This window comes from Elephantulus edwardii, unplaced genomic scaffold (assembly GCF_000299155.1).
Source record: "Elephantulus edwardii isolate Elephantulus edwardi_28Jun2011 unplaced genomic scaffold, EleEdw1.0 scaffold00215, whole genome shotgun sequence".
Taxonomy (NCBI): domain Eukaryota; kingdom Metazoa; phylum Chordata; class Mammalia; order Macroscelidea; family Macroscelididae; genus Elephantulus; species Elephantulus edwardii.
This window is the reverse complement of record NW_006399965.1, coordinates 4,102,589-4,130,104: the sequence shown is the minus strand read 5'-3', so window position 1 is coordinate 4,130,104 and position 27,516 is coordinate 4,102,589. Positions and strand designations below refer to the sequence as shown.

At 42.6% G+C, this 27,516-nt stretch overlaps 1 protein-coding gene across 1 annotated transcript in view; it reads left to right on the top strand.

Annotated features, from left to right (window-relative positions):
- Positions 1 to 27,516, top strand: part of MME (membrane metallo-endopeptidase) — a 154,811-nt gene that overhangs the window by 42,528 nt on the left and 84,767 nt on the right. The window contains exons 4-8 of the mRNA XM_006897781.1: positions 15,994 to 16,155; positions 17,414 to 17,494; positions 17,586 to 17,681; positions 17,838 to 17,956; positions 21,814 to 21,879. Of these exons, the coding sequence (XP_006897843.1) occupies positions 15,994 to 16,155; positions 17,414 to 17,494; positions 17,586 to 17,681; positions 17,838 to 17,956; positions 21,814 to 21,879 (524 nt within the window). The remainder of the gene's footprint in view (positions 1 to 15,993; positions 16,156 to 17,413; positions 17,495 to 17,585; positions 17,682 to 17,837; positions 17,957 to 21,813; positions 21,880 to 27,516) is intronic.

The following is a 27,516-nucleotide window of genomic DNA, read 5'->3' as shown; positions in this document are numbered from 1 at the left end:
ATGTATCATAGTTTTTCTATCCATTCATTTGTTGATGGACACTTGACTTGCTTCCATGTCCTTGCTAGTGTGAATAATGCATAAACATGGTGTGTATCCATCTGTTTGAGTCAGGGCTCTGGTTTCTTTAGGGTTTATTCCTATTAGTGGAATTTCTGGGTCAAATGGTATTTCTATTTCCAACTTTTTGAGAACACATCAGACGGCTTTCTATAGTGGTTTTACACTCCCACCAGCAGTGAGTAAGGGCTCCAGTCTCTCCACAATCTCACCAGCATTTGTTGTTTGCTGCCCTGTTGAGATTTGCTAATGCTGCTGGGAAGGCTGTAATCTTTTCAGTTACTTGCTATGCGGCTAAGATCTGGACGGTGACTGAGTATGACAGAAGAGTAACTGATGCCTTTGAACTGTGGTGTTGGGGAAGAGTACTGAATATCCCATAGCCTGCTAAAAGACCAAACAGACATGTCTTGGAGAAGGTGCAGGCAGAGTTCCTTGGATACAAAGATGATAAAACTCTGGATCGTGTCCTTTGGGCATCTTGCTGGGAGGGGTTCTTCCTTGGAGAGAGAAATAGTGCTCAGAAAGGTGGAGGGATGGTGAAGGAGAGAAAGACCCTCAACCAGGTGGATTGACACAGTGAGGACAGCAGTGGCTTGAGTGTGTCGGAGACTGTGATGATGGCACAGGATAGGACAGCTCTGGTGGTGTAGGGAGTTGTGCTGCTAAACAAAAATTGACTCAAATCCTGGAGTGGCTGGGGACAGGTGAGGAGATTGGAAGTCTCTTCTGATGTGATTTACAGCCTTAGAAACCAAGGAAGGATCCCCTATGATTCAGAGCTAACTCAGTGGCTTTGAGTTTGAGTATCACCGGCAGTAATAAATGAGCAGTGTAGTTATGTTCCCCTTCAGACAACCTCCCTTGGCCTCCTCTCTTCTCCAGACAAGGCTTCATAAAACAGTCTGGAAGCAGGGCTTCTCCTTTAAAAGTGAGGAGCAGATTGTGGAAGAATCAAGAATGTTTGTGATCAAAACCATTTGGATTTTATTAACACTAGCATCCGTGTGCTTGCTAATTTTCAGTCATTTTCTCTTCAGGAATGGTCCCCCAGATTCTAGTTTCCACACTGTTGTCTTTTGAATAGAGTCCTTTGTGACCCGTTGTGATTACATTGCATTTTCCTTGTGTTCTTTGTAAACGTTCTGGTTTTGCCTTCATTTTCGTTGGGAATGGTGGGAGGAGGATGGTGGCAGGAGAATGAGGTCAGAAGTATTTTCCAATTATTATCAGAGATTTTTAAATTGTCAAAAATTGTCTAGTAAGGAATGCAAAGCTTAGTGTCAGTCAATGAAGTAAGCATTTTTAGCAGAAGATTAGATCAGAGATGGGTGTCCTGATGTCTTCACACAAGAGCATTTGCTCCTGGGACCTCCAGCATTTTCCTGACTTCTTCTGGACGCTTCTAGATAGTCATAAGCCAGGCTGATTATAGTCATCTTAAGATACTGAAATGAAAGTGTTCTGTGGTTGAGGTCAGAAAGCAAAGGGCTTAGGCAACTTGGAATAAGCTAAGCCAGTGTTTGCCCACACAGACCCACCTTGCTTTATTGTTCTTTGCCTCATTATGCTTTGCAGATACTGCATTTTTTTTCTTTTCTTTTCTTTTTTTTTTTTTTTACAATCTGGAAGCTGCGACAGCCCTGTGTTGACATCGTTTTTTCCCCACAGCATGCATGGATTCAGTGGTTCATGTCTCTGTGACACAGTATAGTAATTAGGTGGTAGTGAAGAATTTCTCCTAATACTGTTTCACACATAACGCTGTTGTTCAGCCGACTAATTGCTGACCCTCTAGTGGGTTTTCAGAGGCATTATATCGCACAGATGAAAGTTGTCCGTCTTTCTTCTCTGGAACAACTGGTAGATTCAAACCATGTGCTTCTGGATTGCTAGAGCTGCTCCTTAACCACTAGCCACCAGAGCTCCTTCCACACGAAATATAATATGTTTACATTATCCTGAAGTCTGCGGCCATGTTCTTCCTGGTTGGCTCCTCCCAGGGTTTCTGTGACTTCTTGTTGCCAGAGAGAGCATGGCGCTGGGTGTGCCGGTATTATGGCAAGCTTTTGGAGTCGAGTGCTTTCTCAGGCTTGTGTTTGACGTGCGGGACTGCTCTGCCCCCAGGAGCGAGGAGAGCCAGGCTTGGCCTAGGGTGGAAGGCAGAAGGGGGCTTTAAGCCCCAAAAGGCCCTAGGGCTTATTTTCCTGTCAAACATTCTTCTAGGTGGTATAACACAGGTCTGTCCACTTGCTGTACAGAGGTAATTTGTGGTTGCTGGGATGCTGAACACTGTGACACTGATGTGTCAAATGCAATAATAGTTACCCATGGTGGACAGTGTTTGCTGGAGCTTTCGATTAAAGCAAGCCTGGAAGCAGAAGTGGCATCCACTTCTGAAATGGCTTGCCTCCGGAAACTCTATGTATGAACAGTGCTCAGGCCTTTCATTCATAGGGTGGCTATGAGTCACCTATGACTCGACGGCACCTAACAACAACAACAACATCCTGAAGTCTATAATTATACATAACCATATGGTCTAAACATAACTTTTTATATGTTTTGCATGAGAGACCAAACCGATCGTGGAACTTGCTTGATTGTGACTACTTTGTTGTGGTAGTAGAACAGAACCTCATCGTATCTCCATGGTCTGTCTGTCTCCTGTTCCTCCACCTCCCGTCGTACGGAACACGGACAGGCAGTGGGGTCATTCTGTCACGGAGAGAAGGGGATATGTGATACATGAAATGGAGATGCCTAAACTATTTAAAATGTAGCTAACATAGGACCAAATCAGTAACTCGTGCCTGTCAAGTCAATTCTGAGCCATGACCACCCCGTGTGTGTCAGGATAGAGTTGTGTTTACGGCAGTTTTTGGATAGGCCTTACTTCCTGGTCACCTTGTGCCTGAAACTCTACAGTCTTTCTGTTAGAAACTGAGCAGGTTAACCATTTGCTCTACTCAGGGACTTCAGGGGACAGAATTGTAAAAAAAATGAATAATGACTGGGGTCAGGGGATTAGTCCCACCCCCACTTAAATTGTTTTGTCTGCTTTGTACATTTCCCAACATACTTGAAACAGCCCAAAACATTAGGTATTTGTTTTTTTGGTTTTTTTTGCAATTCCCATGAATTTATTCACACGGGAAAACATCAACATTAAGTAAAATGAAAAGCATAAAATCCATTCCCAGTGCACGGACCCATATGCTATCCCGCTTATTCATTTGCTGTTTGTGACAGTCAGAGATTTGTTTCAGGTGTCCCTTACTTAACTGAAATTTCCCCAGGGGCCTTTGCTGAATGCAGGAATTCTTTAAGAACACACACTCAAGCCAACCAGACCAGAAAAACAAGCCTCCATAAAATAAATGCAGATGCATAAACATTGAACTATTTATGGTGTGTAGTGTCAAAACTCCTATTTTCAGTTGGAAAACTATTTCACATTGGAAAGCAGATAGGAAAGGAGAGAACTTTTGGCAGGGAGGCCCCTGGCATTTGAAAGAGTGTCAGGGGCTGTCTCAGCTTGAGGCAGACATGTAGCGGGCTCCAGGGGAGCTGGATTCCAGCCACTCCTCACAGATTGCTGGAGTGATTATTCCCCAGCTCTGTTGCCTGAGAGGCCAAGGAACCTCCTGAGATAAAGTGATCCTCAGAATAGAACAGAAAGTCAAGCTACAGAAACCCCAACACCTTGAGCAAAGCCTTGGCCACCAGAAAAGAGAAGTGATTCTGAATTTAGTACAGTTTCTATGCCTGTTGTGCCCAAACCTATTGGCCCTGGTGGGTCTTGGGAGAGGGAGGCATGGAGGTAAATTATAAAAGGACTATTTACTTGGAAAAGAGAGAGAGAGAGAGCTCCACCTCTCTCCTGTCCGGGAATTCCAAAACTAATTCTCTGGTGATGTCGTGCTCTGGGGCCCCTTGAAAGAGCTGAAAAACAAATTCAAGCCTCGGGTGGCAATACTTAAGGATACTTTGGGTAGAATGTTGAATGATCCAGGATGTATCAAAAGAAGATGGAAGGAGTACACAGAGTCACTGTAGCAGAAGGAATTGGCTGACACAGAGGAATTTCATGAAGTAACATATGAGCAAGAGCCTATGGTGATGAAGGAGGAAGTTCAAGTTGCTCTGAAGGAACTGGCAAAAAACAAGGCTCCAGGAGTAGATGGCATACTAATTGATTTATTTCAACAAACAGACCTGGATGTGCTCACTAAGTTGTGCCAGGAAATCTGGAGGCCAACTGACTGGAAGAGATCGATATTTGTTCCCATTCCAAAGAAAGGTGACCCGACAGAGTGTGGAAATTATCAAACAATATCATTGATATCACATGCAAGCAAGCTTCTGCTGAAAATTATCCAAAAATGTTTGGAACAATATTTCAACAGAGAACTGCCAGATGTGCAGGCTGGATTTAGAAGAGGTCGTGGTATGTTAGATGGATTTTGGCAGAAAGCAGAGAATACCAGAACAATGTCTATCTGTGCTTCATTGACTATGCAAAGGCTTTTGACTGTGTGGATAATAACCAGCTATGGCTGACTCTGAGAAGAATGGGAATTCCAGAACATTTGATTGTGCTAATGCGAAACCTATACTTGGACCAAGAGGCAGTTGTCAGAACAGAGCAGGGAGACACTGGATGGTTCAAAATCAAGAAAGGGGTCCATCAGGGATGTATTTTGTCTCCATACCTTTTCAATCTGTATGCAGACCATATCATCCGAGATGCTGGGCTGTACGAGGAGGAATGTGGCATCAGGATTAAGGGAAGAATCATCAACAACCTACATTATGCAGATGACACAACCTTGCTTGCTGAAATTGAGGAGGACCTGAAGCACTTGCTGCAGAAGGTCAAGGATTGCACTCTCCAATATGGACTGAGGCTCAACGTCAGGAAAACAAAGATTCTCACCACTGGGCCGATTGGCAGCATCAGTATGGATGGTGAAGAGATTGAGATAGTTAATAGTTTTAGTTTGCTTGATTCCACAGTCAACGCTCTTGGTGACAGCAGCCAGGAAATCAGGAGATGAATTGCACTGGGAAAGTCAGCTGTGAGGGACCTCTCAAGAGCACTGAAGAGCAACGATGTCAGGCCGGAGACTAAGGTTCGCCTGATCCAGGCTATAGTCTTTGCAATTATGTGTTGTGCATCAGAGAGTTGGACAGTGAGTAGGGATGATAGAAAGAGAATTGCTGCCTTTGAGCTGTGGTCCTGGAGAAGAGTGTTGAATATACCATGGACTGCTAGGAGAACAAACAGGTTTGTCTTGGAGATGGTGAAGCCAGAATGTTCCCTGGAGTCAAGGATTCTGACATACTTTGGGCATGTTGCAAGGAGGGACTGGTCCTTGGAGAGGGACATCATGTTTGGCAGAGTGGAGGGACGGCGCAGGAGAGGAAGACCTTCGATGAGATGGATTCATTCTGTGAGTGGAGTGGTGGGAATGAATGTGTCTGAGACGGCAAGTTTGGCACAGGATAGAACGGCATTTAGGGCTCTTGTACACAGGGTCGCTATGAGTTGCAAGCGACAACAACAGCAACAACAACATTTACTTGGAGGCTCAAGCAACTGTGTTGTGCAACCCCCTTCAAGAACATGAAAGGCAGTGAAGAGAGGACATTCTTTACTTGGCCCATCAGTTCTAGAAAGGCATTGGATCTGGGTCTAGGATGGTGTCTTGGGAAGCAAGTAAGGGAGGTCAAAGTCAGTGGAGCAAAGTGGAGGTCAGCGAGGAGTTGGCTGGAGCGTAAGACACGTGTGATGTTCTCTGCGCTTTTGCCAAGAGCTCTCAGCACTAACGTGCGTTGTGAATGAGTAAGCCTGCTTGCATTTGCAGACAGGAAAGGCAGAAGTAGCTGTGGCGTATCCACATAGGAAGGAGACCGACTGTCTTCACTTCCTGACGGCAGGTCCTTTTGTCTTCACTGTATCTCTCTACTCTCTGATAGTTCTCCCTGGCTTAAGAACTGAGTGGACACAGAAGAATTGTTTATGAAGCCTTAAAAACAAACAAACTGGGACCCACCCTACAGATTTAATGGGTCTGGGCTGTGGTCTAGGTAGGCATCTGTATGTTTAAAAACACATGCCAATCCAGGGTTGAAAATACTTGCCTAAAACATATTACTGAAATAGTTCACTGTCATCTAACATGCTCCCAAGAGAGCTTCTTGTTTAGTTCAAGAAGATGAGCTCATGGATGAGTCTCGGAGCACACATACCTCCCTGCCACTTTCCTGTCTGTTTACCTGGCGCTGAGGAATTCTTTTCCTTCCCTTTCACTTCTTCCTCTCCACTGCAGACCCTCCAAATGCTGTTACTTTCTCCTCTCTCTGGCCCTGCACTAGCTCCTGGGCATGAGGGTGGGGCAAGTTGCAGGTAGGGAGAAAGGGGAAATGGTAACACAGAGAGGAAGTGAAGCAGAGGGCAGGGCAGGGGGAAGGGGAAAGGTAAGTGAAGGAGAAAGGAAGGAAAAGGGGATGAGAAAATCCCTGATGATGGGCGAAAGCGAGGCACCAGCCACACACACCTGACTTCCTGTTCTTTCCTGGCTGCATGATTTTGAGAAAATGACTTCTTTCTTTTTTTGTTTTAATAACAAAGCAGTCATAGAGCACTGGAACGAAAAACCAATCAATCTGACGTGGCTGTCTAGCTTAAACTGATTTGCTGCCTAATTGAGTCTAACTCATGGCTGACCCATGTCTTAACTCTGTGAGATTTCCCTGGCTTAGGGGTAATGAATTACACTGCCAGCCCAAAGGTCCACGGTTCAAACCCACCAGCTGCTCCAAGGGAGAAAGATAGGCATGAGATTTATTGTCATTGAAAACTCACTGGAGGGTGAAATCGAAGTCGGTTGCACTGTGATGGGACAGAAGGACAGCAGTCTTTACCAAAGCGGATAGCCAGGGTGAGTTTGAACCACCACCATGCAGGTTAGTAGGTAGTCTGTACAAACTGCCCTGTAGGCGCTTTAAGAACCCCAGCATTCTGGAAGGCAGTCTGGCACTTCCTCAAAAAGCTGAACGTAGACATTCCATATGACCCAGCTATTCCACTACTTGGAAAATACCCTGAGAATATGAGAACTGAGGCACAAACTGAGATTTGAACACCAATGCTCATAGCAGCATTATTCACCATCGCAAGAACATGGAAACAGCCCAGATGTCCGTCCTACCACAAATGGCTGGATTGAGAAATTATGGTACATTCACACAATGGAATACTATGCAGCACGCAGGACCAATACCTTTGTAAATTATTACCTAACTTGGGAGGGACTGGAGAGCATTATGCTGAGTGAACTAACTCAGTCACATAAGGATAAATATTGTATAAAATGTTATTGCAGAATGAGTATAAGGATCCAGGAGGGGTGGGAGAGGCTGGAAGCAGAGGGATGTGGATGTGTAGGGGGAAGGGGGAATTAATCACTGGATTGTACAATTTGATGGGTAGGGGGATTGAGGGAAATTGAAAGAATTTTTTCAAATTTGTATTTGAATTTTGTAAATAAACTAGTATAAAAATGAAAACATTTTAAAAAATAAATAAAATTAAATTTTAAAAAAAGAACCCAAGCATTTTCCCAGCCTATACAGTATCTCCCATCTCATTACTCACACTCACACTAGGGCCTCGGTGGTGCATACAGCAATTAATAGCTTCCCAGCATTTTGGGTTTTCAATTCCATCATCAAATAAGCAGAGAGAATGTTACAAGAAGATTAGTTAGAGGGGGAAAAATTGATGTCATCAGCCTAGAACATTTAAAATTTACATTCATAAAAAATTAGCTCGTTATTAATAGAAAATGTTTTTTTCTTGTCTTTATGTGACTGTTTTCTTCAATTAAAAATAAACTTTATTTTCTTACTGCAGAATAAAGGCGGTGTATCACATAAAAATTGGCAAATAAAGATAAGCAAGGAACAAAAATCAAGCACACCTATAATCCTTCCACACAGATTGAATTTGTGAGGTCCCTTTGTGCCCTTATTCGGATTTGTAAAAATCATACCATGGCACTTTGCTCACTTTATAGTATCTGTCGGGCAACATCCCACATCAATTTGTTTGCCTTTGCTATATCATTGCTAATGTCTACTTGGTAAGGTGAATGATTTGTGTTTGTTTTGAAACTACATGTGTTTATTCAGAAGTCAGAGAACCACAGATAAGGAAACATCTGAAGCCTCCAGGTGTGTCTGCAGAGAGGCGGAGCCACTCAAAACAAAGTACAAAACAGAAAAACAATTACAACCAGTATGACAGTTATGAGTCTGTTTCCTACAGACCTTCTGCCCACAGGTCTACTGCTGACTTCAAAGAAAAGTCAGCAACAGAGGAGGTCTGAAGGATAAGGTGTAAAATGAGAATCAAACCCACGATAAGAGATAAAAGGGAGATTGATCAAAGACAGCATAAAAGTACTAGCCTCTGAGTTGCCTAAGCCCATGGCCCCAAAATATTCATCAGGACCAAGAGCTCTCTTTGAAGTGATTTGAAGTCCCCTGCTTAGATGAGATCTCTGGTCAAAGGGAAACTTTAAAAAATGGCACATTTAAGGGGTTTGAAAAGGAGTTAGCAAAATTATCATTTCTCAACTCTTGTCTCCATGTTCCTCACAAGGGGTTTGGGTGTTGCTTCTTTAGTTAGCTCTTCAGATTGAAGTGCAGTTGATTGTACTGGGTGGGACATGAGTAAATACACCCTCAAAGTGGAAGAGCAAGGGTTGTTTCTTGGGGGAGATGTGGAAGGTCCTGCTGTGTTCAAATGGACAGTGGATTTGAACCTATAAACACAGATATGCAACCATCATTCATCATTTTTTTTTTAGTTTTTAGAGATGCTTATAGTATTCCCATATAAGCAATAATGCCTCCAGTATTCTTCCCTTAGGAATTTATCGTTCTTTGAGGCCTTATGTTATACACCATTTCCCTAGAGAGGTGAAGAAAATATAAGTGGCTCCCAAAATGACAGTAGGTTTCAAATTTTAAAAAAAGAGTTACATAAAATTGCATGTAGTGTGTTCCTTGTTTTAATGAATTTTCATAAACATTTACAGAGACTCTGGATTTCCATTCATTCATTGTTGCATTTTTCTCCCTGTCCACCCCTTCCCACCCAATTCACTCTTTTCTTTGAAAAGTAAAAGAAAAGTTCTTTCATTGTTATATAATCCCTCCCCCCCAGGTCTTCTCCACTATGCAGCCTTCATTCTGGATTCCTGTCATGATAATAATACCTAATCACTTTTAAACAGTTCTCTTCCTCATCTATTTCAATGTAGTAAACATTACTTATCTCGCTTTCTCAGTCTCCCCTCAATCCCAATGTCAGTCTCGTTTTACAACAGTGGCACTATGCAGTATTTGTCCTTTTGTGACTGAGATACTTCACTCAGCATAATGCCCTCCAGGGTCACCCATTTTGCATAATATTTCATGAGTTCCTTGTTTTTCAATGCAGCATAGTATTTCATTGTGTGAATATACCACAGCTTCTCTACCCATTCATTTGTTGATAGGCACTTGGGTTGTTTCTAACTTTGCTATTGTGCCCAAAGCCGCAATAAACATGGGTGTGCAGAACCCCTTTTGTCAGCATGTCCTTCCCTCTCCCTTATTTAGGTTGTTGTCTTTCCTGGAGTCTCTTTACCCTCAACCAGGTGGACTGACACATGGGCTTGGGTGTCAGAGATTGTGAAGTTGGCTCAGGACAGGACAGGTAGTGCTCAACACGACGGCACGTAGCAACAACTTTACCCGATGATTCTCTTCGTGTTTCGTGTCTGTTTTCACTTCCCCTGTCTTCGTATCTTTATCTCCGTCAAAGCTGGAGGGAATTGTTCTTTTTCTTTCTATCCCTTTTAGATCAATTTCCTTATCTTTGCCTCATGTGTCGGTTGAAGTCTTCGTTGACAAGTCCTTCCTTTGCACAGATTAGGTCCAGTGAGAAGTGTTCTGTGCTTTCACAGAGTCTCAGTGCAAGGAAAGAGATACGGAATTTGCCTGCAGAAAAAGGGCAACCGTGCAGGCTGATAAGGGCTCGGAAAGGACAGTCCTTTATGAAGAAGGGGATTTAAACCGAGCTTTGAAAATGCCTGTGATTTCAAAACATGAAGAGTGAAAAGAGGCTATTTCGGTAGGAGCTCAGCTGGGGGCCAAAACGGCAAAGCTAGAGACGCAGGAAGGTGATAGAAACTGTTTCAAAGCACAAACGGAATCCACTTGGTCAATTGGAGCAAATGGAATCCCTGGGTGACCCAGTTGATTAAGTGCTACTGGGCTACTAACAGAAAGGTTGCCAGTTCAGACCCACTCAGTGGCCTCTCTGAAGATGTCCTGGCAATATGACCCTGAACAACCAGCCATGGGAAATCCTTCAGGGAGTGAATCTGCTTTGACACCATGAAATCATCATGTGTTTGAGCCATCTTATTGGAAACCGGTTTTTCGTTGGTGAAAATGGGGTTTGTCCTTGTACCAGTGCCAGGCTGTCTTGACCACCACGGCAGTGTAGTAGGATTTGAAATCAGGGAGTGAGATGCCTCCTATCTTATTTCCTCTTTTTTAAGGAGTGCTTTGCTTATTTGGTGCCTCTTTGCATTCCAAATGAAATTGGAGATAGCCTTTTCCATCTCATTGATGAATGGAATTGGTGAGGGAGAAAACTGTCTAAAAGGGATATACGATTAGGTATTATAGTCATGTCAGGTGTCCAGAATGAAGGCTGCACAGTGCAGTGGACTTGGCGGGAGGGATTGCATAGCAATGAAAGAGCCTTTCTTTTACTTATCAAGGAGAAGAGTGAATTGGGAGGGAGTGGGCAGGGAGAAAAGTACAACAATGTATGAGTGGAAACCCTAAATATCTGTAAACTTTCATTAAAATTAATAATAGTAATAAAAAGAAAATGGGATTTGTATAAGAACCTAATGGAGAAAGAAACTTCTAATCCTTTGTACAAAGGTTAGAATGTGCTGTGGAATTTGGACTTTATTAAAACTTAATTAGAGCTCCATTTAAAGCATGTAAGTAGTGGGATAGTGTGATGTTAAAAGTTTATTGTTCAAAATTGTTTCCCTAGCCATGGACTGACTTTGCCGTGTGGATGGACAGGGATATTAAAACAGGGAGTATTAGCCTGTCCGCAAGGAGATTGGTTAGTCCCAAAATTAAGTTGGGTGGATTCAGGAGCAAATTAGGAATAGGAGAGTCTCACTGCCAGCAATGCAGCTCATCCTTTGGGGCCAGAGATCCTTTTGCCAGCCAGACCAGAAATCTGACATGAGACGGAGCCACACAGATGGGGCCTTGAGACTGCTACCCCAGAGTGCCTGAGCTGAGAGCCTGTGCCCGAGTCTCTTGCATGACTTGGGGGTAGAGGAGAGAGATAATTAGCAGGACTATGCTTTGTAAGGGAGCTCTGGTGGCCTAGTGGCAAGAAGCTGTGCTGCAATCGCAAAGGTATGCAGTTCGAGGCTGCTCTGTGGGGGAAGGATGGGCAGTCTTCTCCAGTGTGATTAACTGCCTTGGGAAAAACCCTCTGGATGGTCAGCTCTGGGTCGGTTCCAACTCAACGGTAAATAACAACAACAAGCTTTGTAGCACTGGCTTTAAGCCATGGTGAGGCTGAAGGGTGAGGTCCCTGTGAGCACATGGCAGTGGCTGTCGTGACTGAGTGATTGTATTCTGCTATTAACCTGCATGATAGTCTTTTGCCTTCCCTACTATGGACGGCACATAACAACAGCAACAACTATGGTTCTGTGTGGTCTGTGAGTTATCGCAATGGATTTTGGACCAAGTAAAGCAGTAAGAGTGATGTTGGGATGAGTAGAAAGAGGTGTGAAAGCAAGGAGGAGAAGGGGGAAAGGAACATACCTGACCTCATGGGGGACAGGGTTGGGTTATTGCTGTTGGTGGCGGGGACAGCTCCCTTTTGTGGAGTTGGTAGCCATCCTCAGGCCACCCATGCTCTTTTTACAGATGGCATGTGATGTCTGCTGACACGTGAGACCATTAATCTCGCTGGAGAGCAGTGCTAGAGTGCTGGTACTGTAGTTTGTAAAGAGTTGTCCTACCAGTTCAAAGGCTGCATCTTTCTAGTGGTTTCAGGCCACCAGCAGCTCCAGGGAGAAAGATGGGCAGTCTCCTCCCATTTGATTGACAGCCTCGAAAAGCCCACTAGAAGGTCTGCTACGAGTTGCTTCCAGCTTAACAGCAATAAGTTTTGAGTGAAGCTCACTGTGGAGTACAACACGGCTGGGCTTAGAGGGATTTTGGGTCGCAGCTTGGAAAGGCGGGCCTGAAATAGAGTAATAAGAGGCGGAATAGGAAGGAAGGAACAGATTCCGGAGGGAGTCCAATGAAAACTAAGGAATGAGTATGAAGAAGGGAGTAAGAGTGGTTTGGGAACGTTTACACATACATAATTGTATCTTCACTACCTAGGTTCATGCTGGTGAGGTATTGGGAACGTCCTTTGTCTTGTTGGAAAGACAATAGGTATCTATAATGGATAAATAACAACTGAAAAGCAGACCAGTTTCATTACTGTGTTAAAGACTGACAGAGAACAAGAGCACACAAGCATTTGGTGGAAGAAATAGTTCCCAGAGACATGGAGTCCTGCCGACTTTAAGGAGCGAGTAGGATTTGGAAATGATAGGACAGGTAGTTAGAGCAATAGAATGAAGAGAGCTCCTCGTGGAGTCTTCATGACGCATCAGGCAGAACCATCCGGTTGGGATAGAGTGCTGGTCTAAGAGAGTAAAGAGGGGTGGGAACAAAAGATATTAGAGAAGTCTTTTGAGTCCAAATTAAAAAAAAAATATAGTTTTATGTGGACTATCTCCAAATTTGCAAAATACCAGGAACTGCTAGGAAAACAAATAGATTCGTCCTGGAAAGCGTTAAACTGGGCGGCTCCTTGGAGGCAAGGAATCTGAGGCTCCTTCTAACATACTTTGGACATGTTGTGAGGAGAGTCTGGTCCTTGGAGAAGGATATCATGCTTGGGAGGGTGGAGGGACAGCGCAGGAGGGGAAGGCCCTCTATGAGGTGGATTGATTCAGTGACTGGGTTAATTGGGATGGGAGTGTCAGAGACAGTGCGATTGGCACAGGACAGAACAGGGTTTAGGGCTGTTGTGCATATGAGTCGCAAATTACTCCACAGCACAAAACAACAACAACAACAACCACCTCCAGGTACTGACATTTCTGATAAAGGAGTGGCCAGCTCAAGACAATGAGTTAAGAAGTTTAATTGTAGAAAATGCCTGCAGTAAGAGTAGAGAACCCTATGCAAATGATATGATAGTATACTTAGTAAGCCCCTCAGCTTTGTTCACAATAGCAAAGAACTGGAAACAACCTAAGTGCCCATCAACAAATGAATGGATAGAGAAGCTGTGGTATAGTCATACAATGGAATACTATGCTGCATTGAAAAACAAGGAATTCATGAAATATTACTCAAAATGGGTGACCCTGGAGGACATTATGCTGAGTGAAATATCTCAGTCACAAAAGGACTGACATCGGGGTTAGGGGGAGACTGAGAAAGATGGGGTCAATAATGTATACTGCATTGAAACAGATGAGGGAAAGAACTGTTTAAAAGGGATATATGATTAGGTATTATTGTCATGACAGGAGTCCAGAACGAAGGCTGCATAGTCGAGTGGACCTGGGGGGAGGGATTGTAAAGCAATGAATTTTTCTTTTACTTTTCAAAATGAAGGTTGCATAGTGGAGTAGACTCGGAGGGAGGGATTATATAACAAAGAAAGAACTTTTATTTTACTTTTCAAAGAGAAGAGTGAACTGAGGGGGAGGTTGGGCATGGAGAAAAGTACAACAATGAATGAATCAAAAGTTAAAGTCTCTGTAAGCTTTCATTAAAATTATTTTTTAAAAAAGAACAAATACTGCATGGCGCCACTGTTGAAAACAGGACTGACCTCAGGGTTAGGGGGAGGCTGAGAAAGATGGGTTCAATAATGTATACTGCATTGAAACAGATGAGGGAGAAAACTGTTTAAAAGGGATATGTGAGTAGGTTTTTGTGTCATGACAGGAGTCCAGAGCGAAGACTGCATAGTGGAGTGGATCTGGGGGGAGGGATTGTAAAGCAATGAAAGAATTTTTCTTTTACTTTTGTACTGGGGGGGTGGGGTTAGGAGGAAAGAAAAGTACAATGAATGAATGGAAAACCAAAGTCTCGTAAATTTTCATTGCAATTAATAATAAATTTTTTTAAAAAAAGAGTAGAAAGGCATTACTACTGGTAGCATGAGTGGTTGGCTTACCTTGAATCAAAATGAGAAATGAAGATGTAGATTAGATTGACACTAAACATGAGAAAGTGTAAAAAAGAGAAGGCACTACCCTGCCAAGACTTAAAGGCGAGAGAAACGCAGAGCTTTATCTGAGGTTTCAGATCCAGAAGCAGTATGAGGAGTGTCCTGCATGCCCGGGTAGAGAAGTCAAGTGAGGGGGGTGTCTTACAGGCAGGCGTGAGAGTCCCGGAGGCGGTAAGAAGTGAAGGGCCAGGACCTCAGCTGGAAAACACATTCGCTCCACTAAGTAGAAACACCGCACACAACTCCGCCGTTGTTTGTGGTTTCTAATTAATTAATTAATTCATTCTGAAAGTAGAGTCCTTTCAACAGCTTGTTTGGGAATGGTTATTATCTTGATATTGCTGAATACTCAATTATTCTTTTGTTCCCGCTGCAAGACAATTCCGTGTGTATGAGGAAAACAAGAGAGGCAGACTCGGGAATGATCCCGGAGGCAGATCCTGTGGGCAGCGCAGCCTTCTCCAGTGCATGCTTTAGTCTTCTCTGGTGTGGGAATTAGTCCTGGTTTGGACACCTCTCCATCACCCAGCACAGTGAGATGTCAATACCCAGTGCTGGCTGATTTGGATGTGCACTGTAGTTCTCGCAGCTGAAAGAGCGGACATCAGACAGCTAACCCGCTGACACGGGCAATTTTAAAATGACAGGTGCTTCATACACAAATGCAAATCAAGCATCAGATGTGAATTGTGGAAGTTCTGTAAACAAAACCTAGCAGTAATAACTCTAGTTGGGGATCTTTTCTGCAATGCCAAAATCCATTCACAATCCTTCATCCCTTGAGGTCCCAGAGACGTGTAAAAGTCACAGCCCCTTGAAGAGCAGAGACAGCAACGAACTTCAGCAGAGTGAGGGAGGCGCTGTGCGACCCCGGACCCCCGCACAGTCTAGTCCCGAGCCGGCGAGTTGGAGCCATACTTGACTGAGTTGGAACTGCCTGCCTTTTGGTTGGCAGTGCAGTTCTTTACCCACCAGTCACCAGAACAAAAGGCAAAGAGCCCTTTTATTTTCTTTTTCCTAAAACAGTAACTAGCAGGAACTGCAGTTACTCAGAAGGGAAATATAAGGGATAGAGTTGGGAGGTGAAAAGGAATTGAAATCTCTGAAGAATAAACCAACCAGACAAGAATAAAGGGGAAAAGGATATATGTGATATACGTTATATCACGTTAGTCAAATAGAGAAGCAAAGAGAGAAGTCTCAGGCCAGTTGGCTGGCTGTGAAAATAAACCAACTTACCTTTTTTCCCCCACTTTAAGAGTACCTAGAACTTCAGGGGTCAGTGGGTAGGGCATTGTATCACTAACTCAAAAGTAGTATCTCTCTCTGGCAGTTCGAACTTCCATAGGAGAACGGTGGGCAGTCTTCTCTCATACAGTTTACAGCCACAAAAAACCCAGTGGTGGGTCAGCTATGAATCAACTGACTCGACAGCAATGAGCTTGAGGGTTGAGTCTTTGAGAACACCTAAGAAATACAGCTTTGGTTTTTACATGGTCTTTCTGGTGGTCTTGTAGCTGCCCGGCTGATCGAGAACATGGACAGCAGTGTGGAACCCTGCACGGACTTCTTCAGATACGCCTGTGGAGGCTGGCTGAAACGCAACATCATTCCCGAGACCAGCTCCCGCTACAGTAACTTTGACATTTTAAGAGATGAACTAGAAGTCGTTTTGAAAGGTTAGTGAAGTTAGTGTCTGTGTTTTCTCGATTTCTCTCTTAATGTAACCCCCTTTATGATACAACTGTTAGCTGTTATAGAGAAAGGTGCAAAACACTGAAATCAATAACCCCTTCCAGGTTTTGTGACCAACGAGTGTCACTCACACTGCTACACACAGTAGTGGGTATGTTGATGATACTTGGCTTTTTCCTTCCTTGTGTTTGTTCATAGGTACACATACATATCATCCCCTAGGGAATGTCATCTTTAGGTCTTTTTGCAGGAAGAAAAATGTAAGTGATTGCCATTCAACACCAACACCATGATTCCTACAATAAGACTACTCTTCAGAGTAAATCGACTGTTTCTAGACGAGCTAAGGAATTCTCCCTTAGAAACGGAGAAAGTTCATGGTCAGCCCTACTATATACCTCCTCCATCTGTTCTCTTCTAGAAGTTACTTTGTAGACAAACAATCTTTGCCAGTTTCTAACATCAGAACAAGCAGCGCAATTCATTCCCTTCCTTTGGAGCCTGCAAAGTAAAATCATTCAAAGAGAATTCTTTTCTAGCCATACCAAATTCTAAATTCCTTTGTATTATTGTTTTCATTTTCCTCTCAGTCACAAGAAAAATGATTGTTATCTATGGCAAGCCAGTACATACCACTGTTCAAAAAAACAGAGTAGGGTGAGGAAAGTTATAAGGACTTGTACTGCCAACTCAGAGGTACACAGTTCAAGTCCACCAGCTGCTCTGCGAGAGATAGACAGACAGTCTCCTCCTGCACAATTTGCTGCCTCTGAAAACCTGCTGGAGGGTCAGTTATGAGTTGATTTTAACTCAGAGGTACACAACAACAGACAAGAAACCTTGCATCTCACTTGGTTAACAAAAGTAACTCCTTAGGCGAGCTCTAGTGGCCTAGTGGCAGGAAGCTGCACTGCCATCCCAGAGGTGTGCGGTTCGAATCCACCAGATGCTCTTCTGGAGAAAGAGGGACAGTGTCCTCCTGTACTAGTTAGATCCTATGTGATGGTACACACACATAAAATAATAAATTTTTTTTTTTTAAAAAGTAACTCCCAGTTCTGCACTGGGAATAATAATCTAAGACAATGTTTAGTCTGTCCTCTACAGTGTTTGGAGTTGGCAGAGAGTAGACATATACCTGGGGGTACTTGGCTGTATGTGTATTTCCTGAACATCGTTAAAAATGCTGATGATAGTTGCTGATGAACTATTGATACATCTTCTTAACTGTCCTATTTTCAGACGTCCTTGAGGAACCTAAACCAGAAGACATAGTAGCTGTGCAGAAGGCGAAAACCCTGTACAGGTCCTGCATGAATGAAAGTGAGTCATTTCATGAGGTATGTGAATCTATTGCTGTAAAAAAAGTAAGCATACCCTTCATGGTGAGCTTCTTTCTTCTTGTTTCCAAAAGCTGCTATTGAAAGTCGAGGAGGAAACCCTTTACTTAGCCTCTTACCGGATATATATGACTGGCCAGTGGCAACAGACAACTGGGAACAAACATATGGTAAACCAGTTTTCCTTCTCTTTTTTTTTTTAAAAAAAAAGCCCTCTATATTATTAAAGAAAAAACTCCAACACCCTTTTTTGTTCATAATTAATTATATTACCTTATTTATGAACTTAAGCTTCACGGAATATACTTTACCTCTCGTTGTTTTAGGTGCTTCTTGGACAGCAGAGAAATCAATTGCACGACTAAATTCTCAATATGGGAAAAAAGTCCTTATTAATTTCTTTGTTGGCACCGATGATAAGAACTCTACGAACCATATAATTCACGTAAGTTCGTGAGGCCTACCACTGAAGTTACCTTCAAATTGTGTTAGCACTTCCACCCACACTGTTATCGTTGACAGTTAGAAATAATGCATATTCTCATTGGAATTGCATGAGCAAGGGGGCATTCATCCACAGTCTCTGAGCTTTGGATACTCAATTTGCAAGGTGTTTTCTCAAGGTTAAATTTTAAACATCTGGCTCGTCTCATGAAAACTCCATTTTAGATTCCTTCTTCTTGCTCTCCTGTGGGGCAGTGGGTAAATTCAAACCACTTGCCTTTGGACTGACAGTGCAACTCCTTGTCACTAAGCCACCAGAGCTCCCTTAAAGCAAAACGTGTGAAAGGGTCCCTTCTATTTAGAAGGGGTTCTCCAGATCTTCACACAAAGAAGCACCCTCTGGCTTTTCTGTGCTCTGTTGGTCTCTAGCTTATTTGGATCCACAGTCAACACATTGGTACCAAGAGTCAGGAAATCAGGAGACGTATTGCACTGGTACAGTCTGCAGTCAGGAACCTCTCCTAATTAGTGAGGAGCAATGATACCAGTTTAAGAACTAAGGTGCGTCTGATTCAGGCCGTGGTCTTTCCAATCACTTGCTATGTAGCTGAGAGCTGGAAAATAAATAAGTATGACAGAAGACGAATGATGACTTTTAGCTGTGGTGTTGGGTAATAGCCAAGAACATCCCATGGACTGCCAAAAGAACAAATAACTCTATCTTAGAGAAAGTGCAGCCAGAGTGCTCCCTGGAGGTAAAGATGATAAAGCTTTGCCTCATATACTTCGGACATGTTGCTAGGAGGGGCGAGTCCTCGTGGAAGGACAAGATGTTTGGAAAAGTAGAGGCTTGACCAGTTGGATTGACACAGTGTCTGCTGCCATGGGCTCTAGTGTGTCTGGACATGTGAGGATGGCACAGGACAGGACATGGTTCAGCTCTGTTGCTCATAAGGTTACTACAAGTCCTACCTGACTTGACGACATCTGACAACCACAACAACATGCCAGTCTAAGGGAACCCTGGTGGAATAATCTAGAATGGGCTGTGCTGCTCACCTAAAATCCGTGCCAAATCTGCCAGCCACTCAGGAGAGAAAGATGTGCGTTCTTCTGTGATTAACTGCCTTCCTGGAAACTTGCTGGAGAGTCAGTGAGTCAACAATGAGTCAGTTTTGAATTAATGGCAATTGGTTTGAGTTTTTTGAGTGTCAGGTCTAGGAACCAGAAATTCCAATTGCTTTTAAAAAACCAAACAAACACCAAACTTAGGAAAAAAACCTTTTCTTTGGTTCTCTGTAAAGAAGATCTTTACTATTTTCCCAGGAAGCCAAATAAAATTAAATGCTATTCCTTTAAAATAGCTTTTAAAAGCTTATTTCCTTTCTTCTTTAAGTAAACTAGATACCACCCAAGAAAGCTAAATCACTAAGTGATGTGTTTCATGGACAGAATGTTTTGTAGAATTTTTAATTGGTCATCAGTAAAAGAAACTAAGAAAAAGTTACAGGTCACAGGATCACTGTTACATTGATCCTTGGCATTTGTTAATAAAATCAAGGAAGAGATTGAACCTAACACTTTTGAAGACAGTCTCCTTTTCCTCTTCCAGAAAGTTTCATCTTGTTCTTCATTGTCAGCTTCCTTATGATCGCAGGGAAATGTTCAGTCTGGAGGGTTAATAGAGGAGGAGCAGGCCTTCAGGGTATACCTTTGGGTTGTATTCTCACCTGTAAGTGTTCTTACTTTAGAGAATACATTTCCAAGCTTGCCTCTTTATACATCTTGCCATGTAGTGGATAGGAAACAACCTCACCAAACTGTTATGTATTCAGGTAGCTGTCATTTGAGGACCAAAGATGGACCAGACACACTTAGAGGCAAGCTAAGTGTTCTCTTTATGCATCAGAGAGTTGGACAATGACCAAGGAGGATAGAAGGAGAATTGATGCCTTTGACCCGTGGTGCTGGAGAAGAGTATTGAGAATACCATGGACTGCTAGGAAAACAAACAGATTTGTCCTGGAGAGGGTTAAACCGGGTGGCTCCTTGGAGGCAAGGATTCTGAGGCTCCGTCTAACTTACTTTGGACATGTTGTGAGGAGAGACCGGTCCTTAGAGAGGGACATCATGCTTGGGAGGGTGGAGGGACGGCGCAGGAGAGGAAGGCCTCTATGAGGTGGATTGATTTAGTGACTGGGATAATTGGGATGGGAGTGTCAGAGACAGTGCGATTGGCACAGGACAGAGCGGAGTTTAGGGCTGTTGTACATAGGGTCGCTATGAGTCGCAGGCGACTCGATGGCACATAACAACAACAACAACAAGTGTTCTCTTTCTATTTCAGCAGATGTCTAGAGTCCTTAGCAGAGTTTAGCAACTTCGAAAAGAGCAAAGAGGAGTCTCCATCCACCTAGTGTGGGGACCACTAAAAAACTTCTTGTCATAATTTCCACATTTTTCTCCTCCCCAGTGAACCTGAAAGATTTCACCTCCTTCCACCAACAGGCTTAAACCCCAGCCCCTAGTGGGAGTCGCATGGATTCCCCTCTACCCAGACTCTTGGAAAGATAAACATACTCCTCACTCATTCACGAGCTTGTCTTGCCATTCAGCATTTTCTTTTATAACAATAATAAAAATTTACTTTTCAACATCTGGAAGTAATAAGTGCTAAGGTCTTTGGTGGAATTCCTTACCAGTAGGCATGTAGGGAAAAAAGCTCGTGCTGCATAACATTTCACCACCCCCTGTTTCACGGGATGATGGGTTGAGCAGAGGAAGGGTTAGAATGGGATTGCCAGGGACAAGTGAGGGCAGGACAGGCCACCTGGGTAAGGAGGGTGTTATCAGGTGAGTGGCCCATCGGCAATTGCAACTTAAGATCAAGGACAGAGCCCAACCCTGGCCTGGTTGGGAGAAGGTCTAGATTGGTAGTTCTCGTGGGAATATAGGTGTGAAAGGGGCAAGGCCACTCAGCCAGCGGCATGGCATGCGTGGGTGAGGGACAAGCAGGGGCAACCCCACATGGGGCAGTGTGCACTCCCCCTGGGCTACCCAGACACTGTGGACAGCCATCCTGGCGCTGAAAAAGCCAGTAAGGTCATGTGGAGGTTTTTGAGGGGATGAGATTGGACCAACTATCCTGAAAATATGATAAGCACAGGAGAAGGGGACACTGGACGTGGGGAGTTGGGAGCAGAACTTGAGCCCTCTGCCTCCAGAAGACTGAGTGGCTCTGTCCCATACATAGTGAGGGCCAGGCTCTCCGGAGAGGACTTGGCGTGAAGGAGGAGGATACAGTGGTGACAGGTGTCCTCAACATGAATGGGTCACTCATCATACAGGCAGGTGATAGGGAGATGTCCTCAGCCCCCATTTTCACATAATGCCACTTTTTACACAGTGACCTAGTCTTTGGGGCCTGACCATGTCAGTGAGGGAGAGGTGATTATACTAAAATCTCAGGAAATGAGGAGGCCCTATTAATGCGTAACTTAGAAGCTTCCCAACTCTATAGAGTTTATCTGTATTTTTTATTTATCTGCTTTTGATTTTGGGTTTAAAAAAAAAATAATCACTGGTTAAGATGATACTTTCCAGTCATTATTTTTTGTCAATTTCTCTTTTATTTACTTCAGTAAATATTCAGTATCTATAGTGCAAACTGAGAAATTCCCTGACCAACAGCAGTACAGTATAAGTAATGTGGAAATAATTTCCCAAGATGTTCATTTCATGTCTAATTATTATCCATATAAGAACCAACATGATAATCTTATTCATAGGTAAACATGATTGTGTTTTTTCCAACTGCTCTATCTCAGTTAAATGATTTCTTCTTCTTTTTTTAAATAGTTTGACCAACCTCGACTTGGCCTCCCTTCCAGAGACTACTACGAATGCACTGGTATTTATAATGAGGTAAATTTTGACAATAAAATCCCAATTTATCACTGCACATTTATTTGGTATAATCTTACAAAAAATGAAAAACACTGGGACCAGCTTTGCCGTCACCTGTCTTATGTTCTTCATTCAGGACAGATCTTTCAAATCCTACCAGTTACTAAAACTTAACTAAAGGAAGGTTTTGGTGGTTTTTTTTTTTTGTTTTGTTTTGTTTTGTTGGGTTTTTTTTTTGTTTGACACGTATTTCTTCTTTATTACTTTTGTTAATAGAAAGCATATTTCTTTTTAAAAAATTTTATTTTAATAATTTTGATGAATATTTGCAGAGAATTTGGATTTCCATTCATTTATTGTTGCACTTTTCTCCCTTTCCAGCCCTCCCCCCACCCCTAGTTTGCTCCTCTCTTTTAAAAAAGTAAAAGAAAAATTCTTTCTTTGGTATACAATCCCCCCACACCCCTCACACCGCCCCAGGGTACACTCCACTATGCACCCTTAATTCTGGACTTAAAAGAAAGTTTTAAAGAAATTTTTAAATTCTTTATATGTGTGTTGGTTTATGTGTTATATGACCTACTTTGAAAAGTCAGTTTAAAAGTATTTAAGTATACAAATTATACCATCTTAAAAAGAAAAAAGAAAAAAAATATCATGGTCTTGACAGGATTCAAGTAGGACCAAGTCTTGATTCAGTGAGAGATGTCATTCTTAATAGCTGCTTTATGGAGGAAATTCTAGTTAACATTGAGAAGAATGGAAATACCAGAGTGTTTAATTGCACACATTCGAAACCTTGACCAAAACCTTGACCTAGACAAACAGGCTGTTGTCCAAACAAAACGGGAGAGCACGACATGGTTTAAAATTAAGAAAGGATGCATCAGAGCGGTATTCTTTCTCCATCCCTATTATATCTGTATTCTGAACAAAATGTATCAGAGTCTGGCCTTTATGAAAAGCAATGTGACATCAAGATCGCAGGAAAACTCATCAACTCTGACATTATGCATAATGACACTGTTACTTACTAAAAGCAAGCAGGACTTGAAGCACTTGCTGCAGAAGATCAAAGACTACAGCCTGTAGTATGGACTACATCTGATCAAGAACGAAAAAAATCCACAATCTTGGGCCAATAGGCAACATCATGATAAATGGAGAAAAGATTGCGGTTCTCAATGATTTCATCTTTCTTGGATCCACAGTCAACACCCACAGTACCAGCAGTCAAGAAATCAAAAGACATATTACATTGGGAAAATCTGCTGTCAGGAACCTCTCCAAAGTGCTGAAGAGAAAGAACATCATTATAAAGAAGAAGGTACCCCTGAACTAAGCTGCGGTCTTTCCTGTTACTAGCTATGTCCTGAAAATTGGACATTGAATAAGCATGTCAGAAAAAGAATCGATGCCTTTGAGTCAGGGTATTGGGATATTGAATATCCCGTGGACTGCTAAAAGATCAAGTAGTATGTACAAGGGTCATGAAGCTTCAATGCAGATATTTCACACATCTTGTCAGGTGAGGCCAATCCTTGGAGAAGGAGATCATGCTTAGAAATATGAAAGGTCATTGTAGGAGAAGATCCTCGACAGGATGGATCGACTGGTGACTGTAACCATGGGCTCAAGTGTATGACACATGGTGAGGATGAATGCAGGATAGAGTAAGGTTCCCATTTGGCGTTCACGGGTTGCTGTGAGCTACAGCCAACCTGAGGTCACCTAATGACAACACCAGAAGACCTCTGGCTTGACTCTGAAAGGACTTTCTAGTAACAGTGCCAGGCTCAGCAAATCTTTGCTGCCACCTCCTGAGTCTTTCATCGGCCCATTTGCCAATGAGTATCAGCACTGCTTTTGGTTCCGAGGGCTTTCTCTGTGCCCCACTTGTTCCTCTCAGGCCGATGCCAAACACATACATGCAACACCAAGGACAGACCAAGGAATGCTTTGCATTATTGGCATGGAAGGGAAGGAGGTGCTTCTATACATTTGCTCCTCATAGTTCTTTTTAACTCAGAAGTAAGTTTACCTTTAATGGTATTAATGGATCATGGTGTAGTGACACAGCTGAAATGAACTTTTCATTTAAAATTTCTAAAAATTTTCAAGTTACAGTTTTGTTAATCGATTATTAAGTTCACAGTAAGGTATCTTTTTGAGTGACTTCAGAACTTCTGTGTATGTGAACCGTGACTATAGTATAATAACCAATGGTTGAGGGATGTTTAGAGTAAATACAACCTAGTTACTGTGTGGTTTGCAGCGACTGTCTCCCTGAACTGTGCGGCTGCCCCCACTGGGGATCTGAGAGGGACTGAGGAATTTTGCCTCCTCCTGCTACACTTTTATCAGCATCAGGGGAGAGGCTTTTTATATATTTGGGATTGTGTCCTGCCAACATGAACATTTTTCTACTCTTAAGAGAAACATTCCCCTTCCCCCACTACAGTTTAACATTTCTGAATTGGAAGTATACCTTGTCAGTCAGTGTATACATTAAATGTGGTAGAGATTTCCCCCCTCCCCCACCACAAAATCTTCTATTGTGTTTAAAATGAAGATGTAATTTTGCATTGTTTATTTTTAATTCATTGGCTACATTTGAGAAATTGAGAAGTTCTTAAGAATCCAGCTTTAAAAAAAAAAAATAATAGAGTTGTGAGTAATGTACCAGTATTCTCGTAGTTGGCCAACCAAAGCTGCATTGTAGTTTTTTTTTATTGAAGGTCTTTGTTGCTTTAACTGGGATAGTCCTTATTTAATGAAGGTATTTATATATCTAGTGACTTCTGATTTCAGTGTCTGTATGTCTGTTAGGGGACTTGTAAGTTAAGACAAAAATCATCACCATGGAGTCTTCACGGACTCGTAGCTGACTTTCCAGAGGGTTCCGTAAGCTGTAAAATGCACAGGAGAAAAGTGTAACCTGGGTTCTTTGTGTCTCTTTGCTCTTACAAATAACACTGCAAATCTGCTTTCAATGTTCTAAGGTCCCAGTTGTTCCTCACTAAGACATAAAACATCGTCCCTGTTGATGATGTTACGCCATTTGACCTTGATAGGACCGTTTGTGTGTGTCTTTGATTCCCTTCATTGTTCTTTGTGACAGACAAGGGTGGACTTCTGTCTCTAACCATTCACTCCTTGGTCATTTCATTACGTTTCAGAAATCAGTGTTTGCCGGGCAGGAATGACATAAAACAACTCTGAGTTTCCTTGGGCTAATTAATTATTATCATTTCCTCTGCTGATCCCTCCCTCAAGGGAGTGTCCTGCTTCTCTGGGGGAGTCAGTTTCCATAATCCTAAAGCCAAATTCTGTTGCTAGAGACCTTTTGCAAAACACTGAAGAGCAATGATGTCAATCTGAAGACTAAACACTCGCTCTCTGAGTGATTGAATCAGATAATTAGCTGGACAATGAGTAAGGACGGTAGAAGAATTGATGTCTTTGACTTGTGTAATTGGGGAAGAGTACTGAATGGACTGCCAAAAGAACAAACAGATCGGTCTTAGAAAAAGTGAAGCCAGAGTACATCCTTCGGACAGATTGCTAAGAGAGGCTATTCCTTTGAGAAGGACATCATGCTTGGAAACGTGGAGGGTCAGCAAAAAACCAGGAAGACCTCCAGCAAGATGGATTGACACGGTGACTGCAGCAGTGGACTCGAATGTGTCAGAGATGATGAGGATGACACAGGATGGGACAGCATTCAGGTCTGTTGTTCACCAGGTCACACTTGATAGCATATAATGATGACAGAGCGACTCAAGCCCACAGTGACAGCAGCAGTACTGACCCTCACTAAGGGAGATCATTTTCATTCACAGAATTACTTTGTTGGCTTTTAATATCCCACTGTTGCTTTTGTGTGCTGTTGAACTGAAACTGATCCGTAGCTGGATTTCCAGCAGGTTTTCAGAGGCAGTACATATTTTAGGAGGAAATTGTCCATTCTCCCCACGGAGCAGCTAGTGGGTTTGAACCTTTGAACCTTTGAGATTGCAGTGCAGCTTCTTACCACTAGGCCACTAACACTCCCTTTAATACCCTAAGAATGGATTTTTTTTGCTTTGACACTTGTATGCCAGTCACAACAATAAAATGCCTTATGCTATTACATCACTGCATAATGGAAAAAAAAAAAGAACTCATTTTGTTTTCAAGGACTGTTTCTCACTTCCTTACTTAGACACAAAACCCAATTTTTCTCTTGTTAAAGCATTTCTGTCTTTAAAGTTATTTGCTTTTATTCTGGTGCTTTATACCCTGAGAAAAGCAGGCTGTACTACTCTGGTTTATCATTCTGAATTTATCTACCTCAGTTCCTTTTCAATTTAAGTACTTTCCTTCTCAATTAAGGAAGGAACATGCCTAAGGCAATCAAAACTCAAAGATAGATGCTTTTGTATTTTTGCCATGACAGTATCATATGTTTTCTTTTGTAATTAAAGTTATTCATGTGCAGACTCTAAGAGCTAAATGGCACATCTGGGAATTAAATCCAACTGCTCATTTTCCCAATGAGGAAACTGAGACTCAGAGAGGTTAAGTGACTTGTTTAAGGTCATAAATTAGATGATGCATGTGTCAATTAGAGAAAATTAATTCAAGGAAGAGACACTTCATCTGGGTTGTTTTTGGAGAGCTTCGTTTCTTTCTGAGTTTTTGTTTGTGTTTGTCAGAGGGAGCTCACCAATCTAATAAACTCTGGATGAATCACTCTCAGCTGTATCCAGAGGTTCAACTGAGTTTTCTTCCTTCCCTCTTCTCAAGGTGTTTCCTTTGCATTGACTTCCGGCTCTAGGAGCCTGTCTTCATTGGGGTATTGAAGTTGACCATTTTCACCCACATAAATCCCTCCTCAGAAAAAGAAAAAGAAGAAAAATTCCATTTCTCCCAATATCTGTCAGTTTCTGAGGAAAAAATTCTTGTAACTGTCCTTGAGTCTGTGCTGTTCCAAGGAGACTACGTTTCCGGTTTGAGTAGCTGGCAATGTCCCCTTGTCTCTATGTCTCAGGAAGGTAACTTCTTGATTGTCAGATCCTTCAAGATAGAACAGAGGAGGACAAGAACTTTCTGAAAGGAATATGGGATTATACATTATACATGCAAGAATGATCTGAAACAAGGGACACATTGTGGGGTGTCTGGGAGAGGGGGAGGAAAGGGAGAAGAAGAAAATGTGCAAGAATGAATAAAAAAATAGAATTGAATAAAGGGTTTTGCTATGAGATGAGGAAGAACAGCTACTGTACTACTGTCTCCTGATTGCCAATCTAGTTTTCTTTCTCAAATTCCATCATCAAGTTGGAGCTGACTCATAGCTGACCCTCAGTGGGTTTCCAGAGGCTGTGAATTACAGGGGAGGAGGTTGCTCCTATTTCTACCACAGAGCAGCTGGTGTATTCAGCAGGCTTGCCTTTGGGTTGTCAGTGAAGCTCCTTACTGATGAGGCCACTTTGTTCTGTTTTGAGATACAGTCGAGTTGAGCACTGCTGATAGCAGCCCTATCTATGAGCGATGGGCCTGGACCCTGTCCTATCCTGTGCCGTCCTCATCAACAGTGCCTATCTCCAGGCCATTGCCACAGTCTCTGTTAATCCACATCATCATCTCCAGGCCATTGCCGCAGTCTCTGTT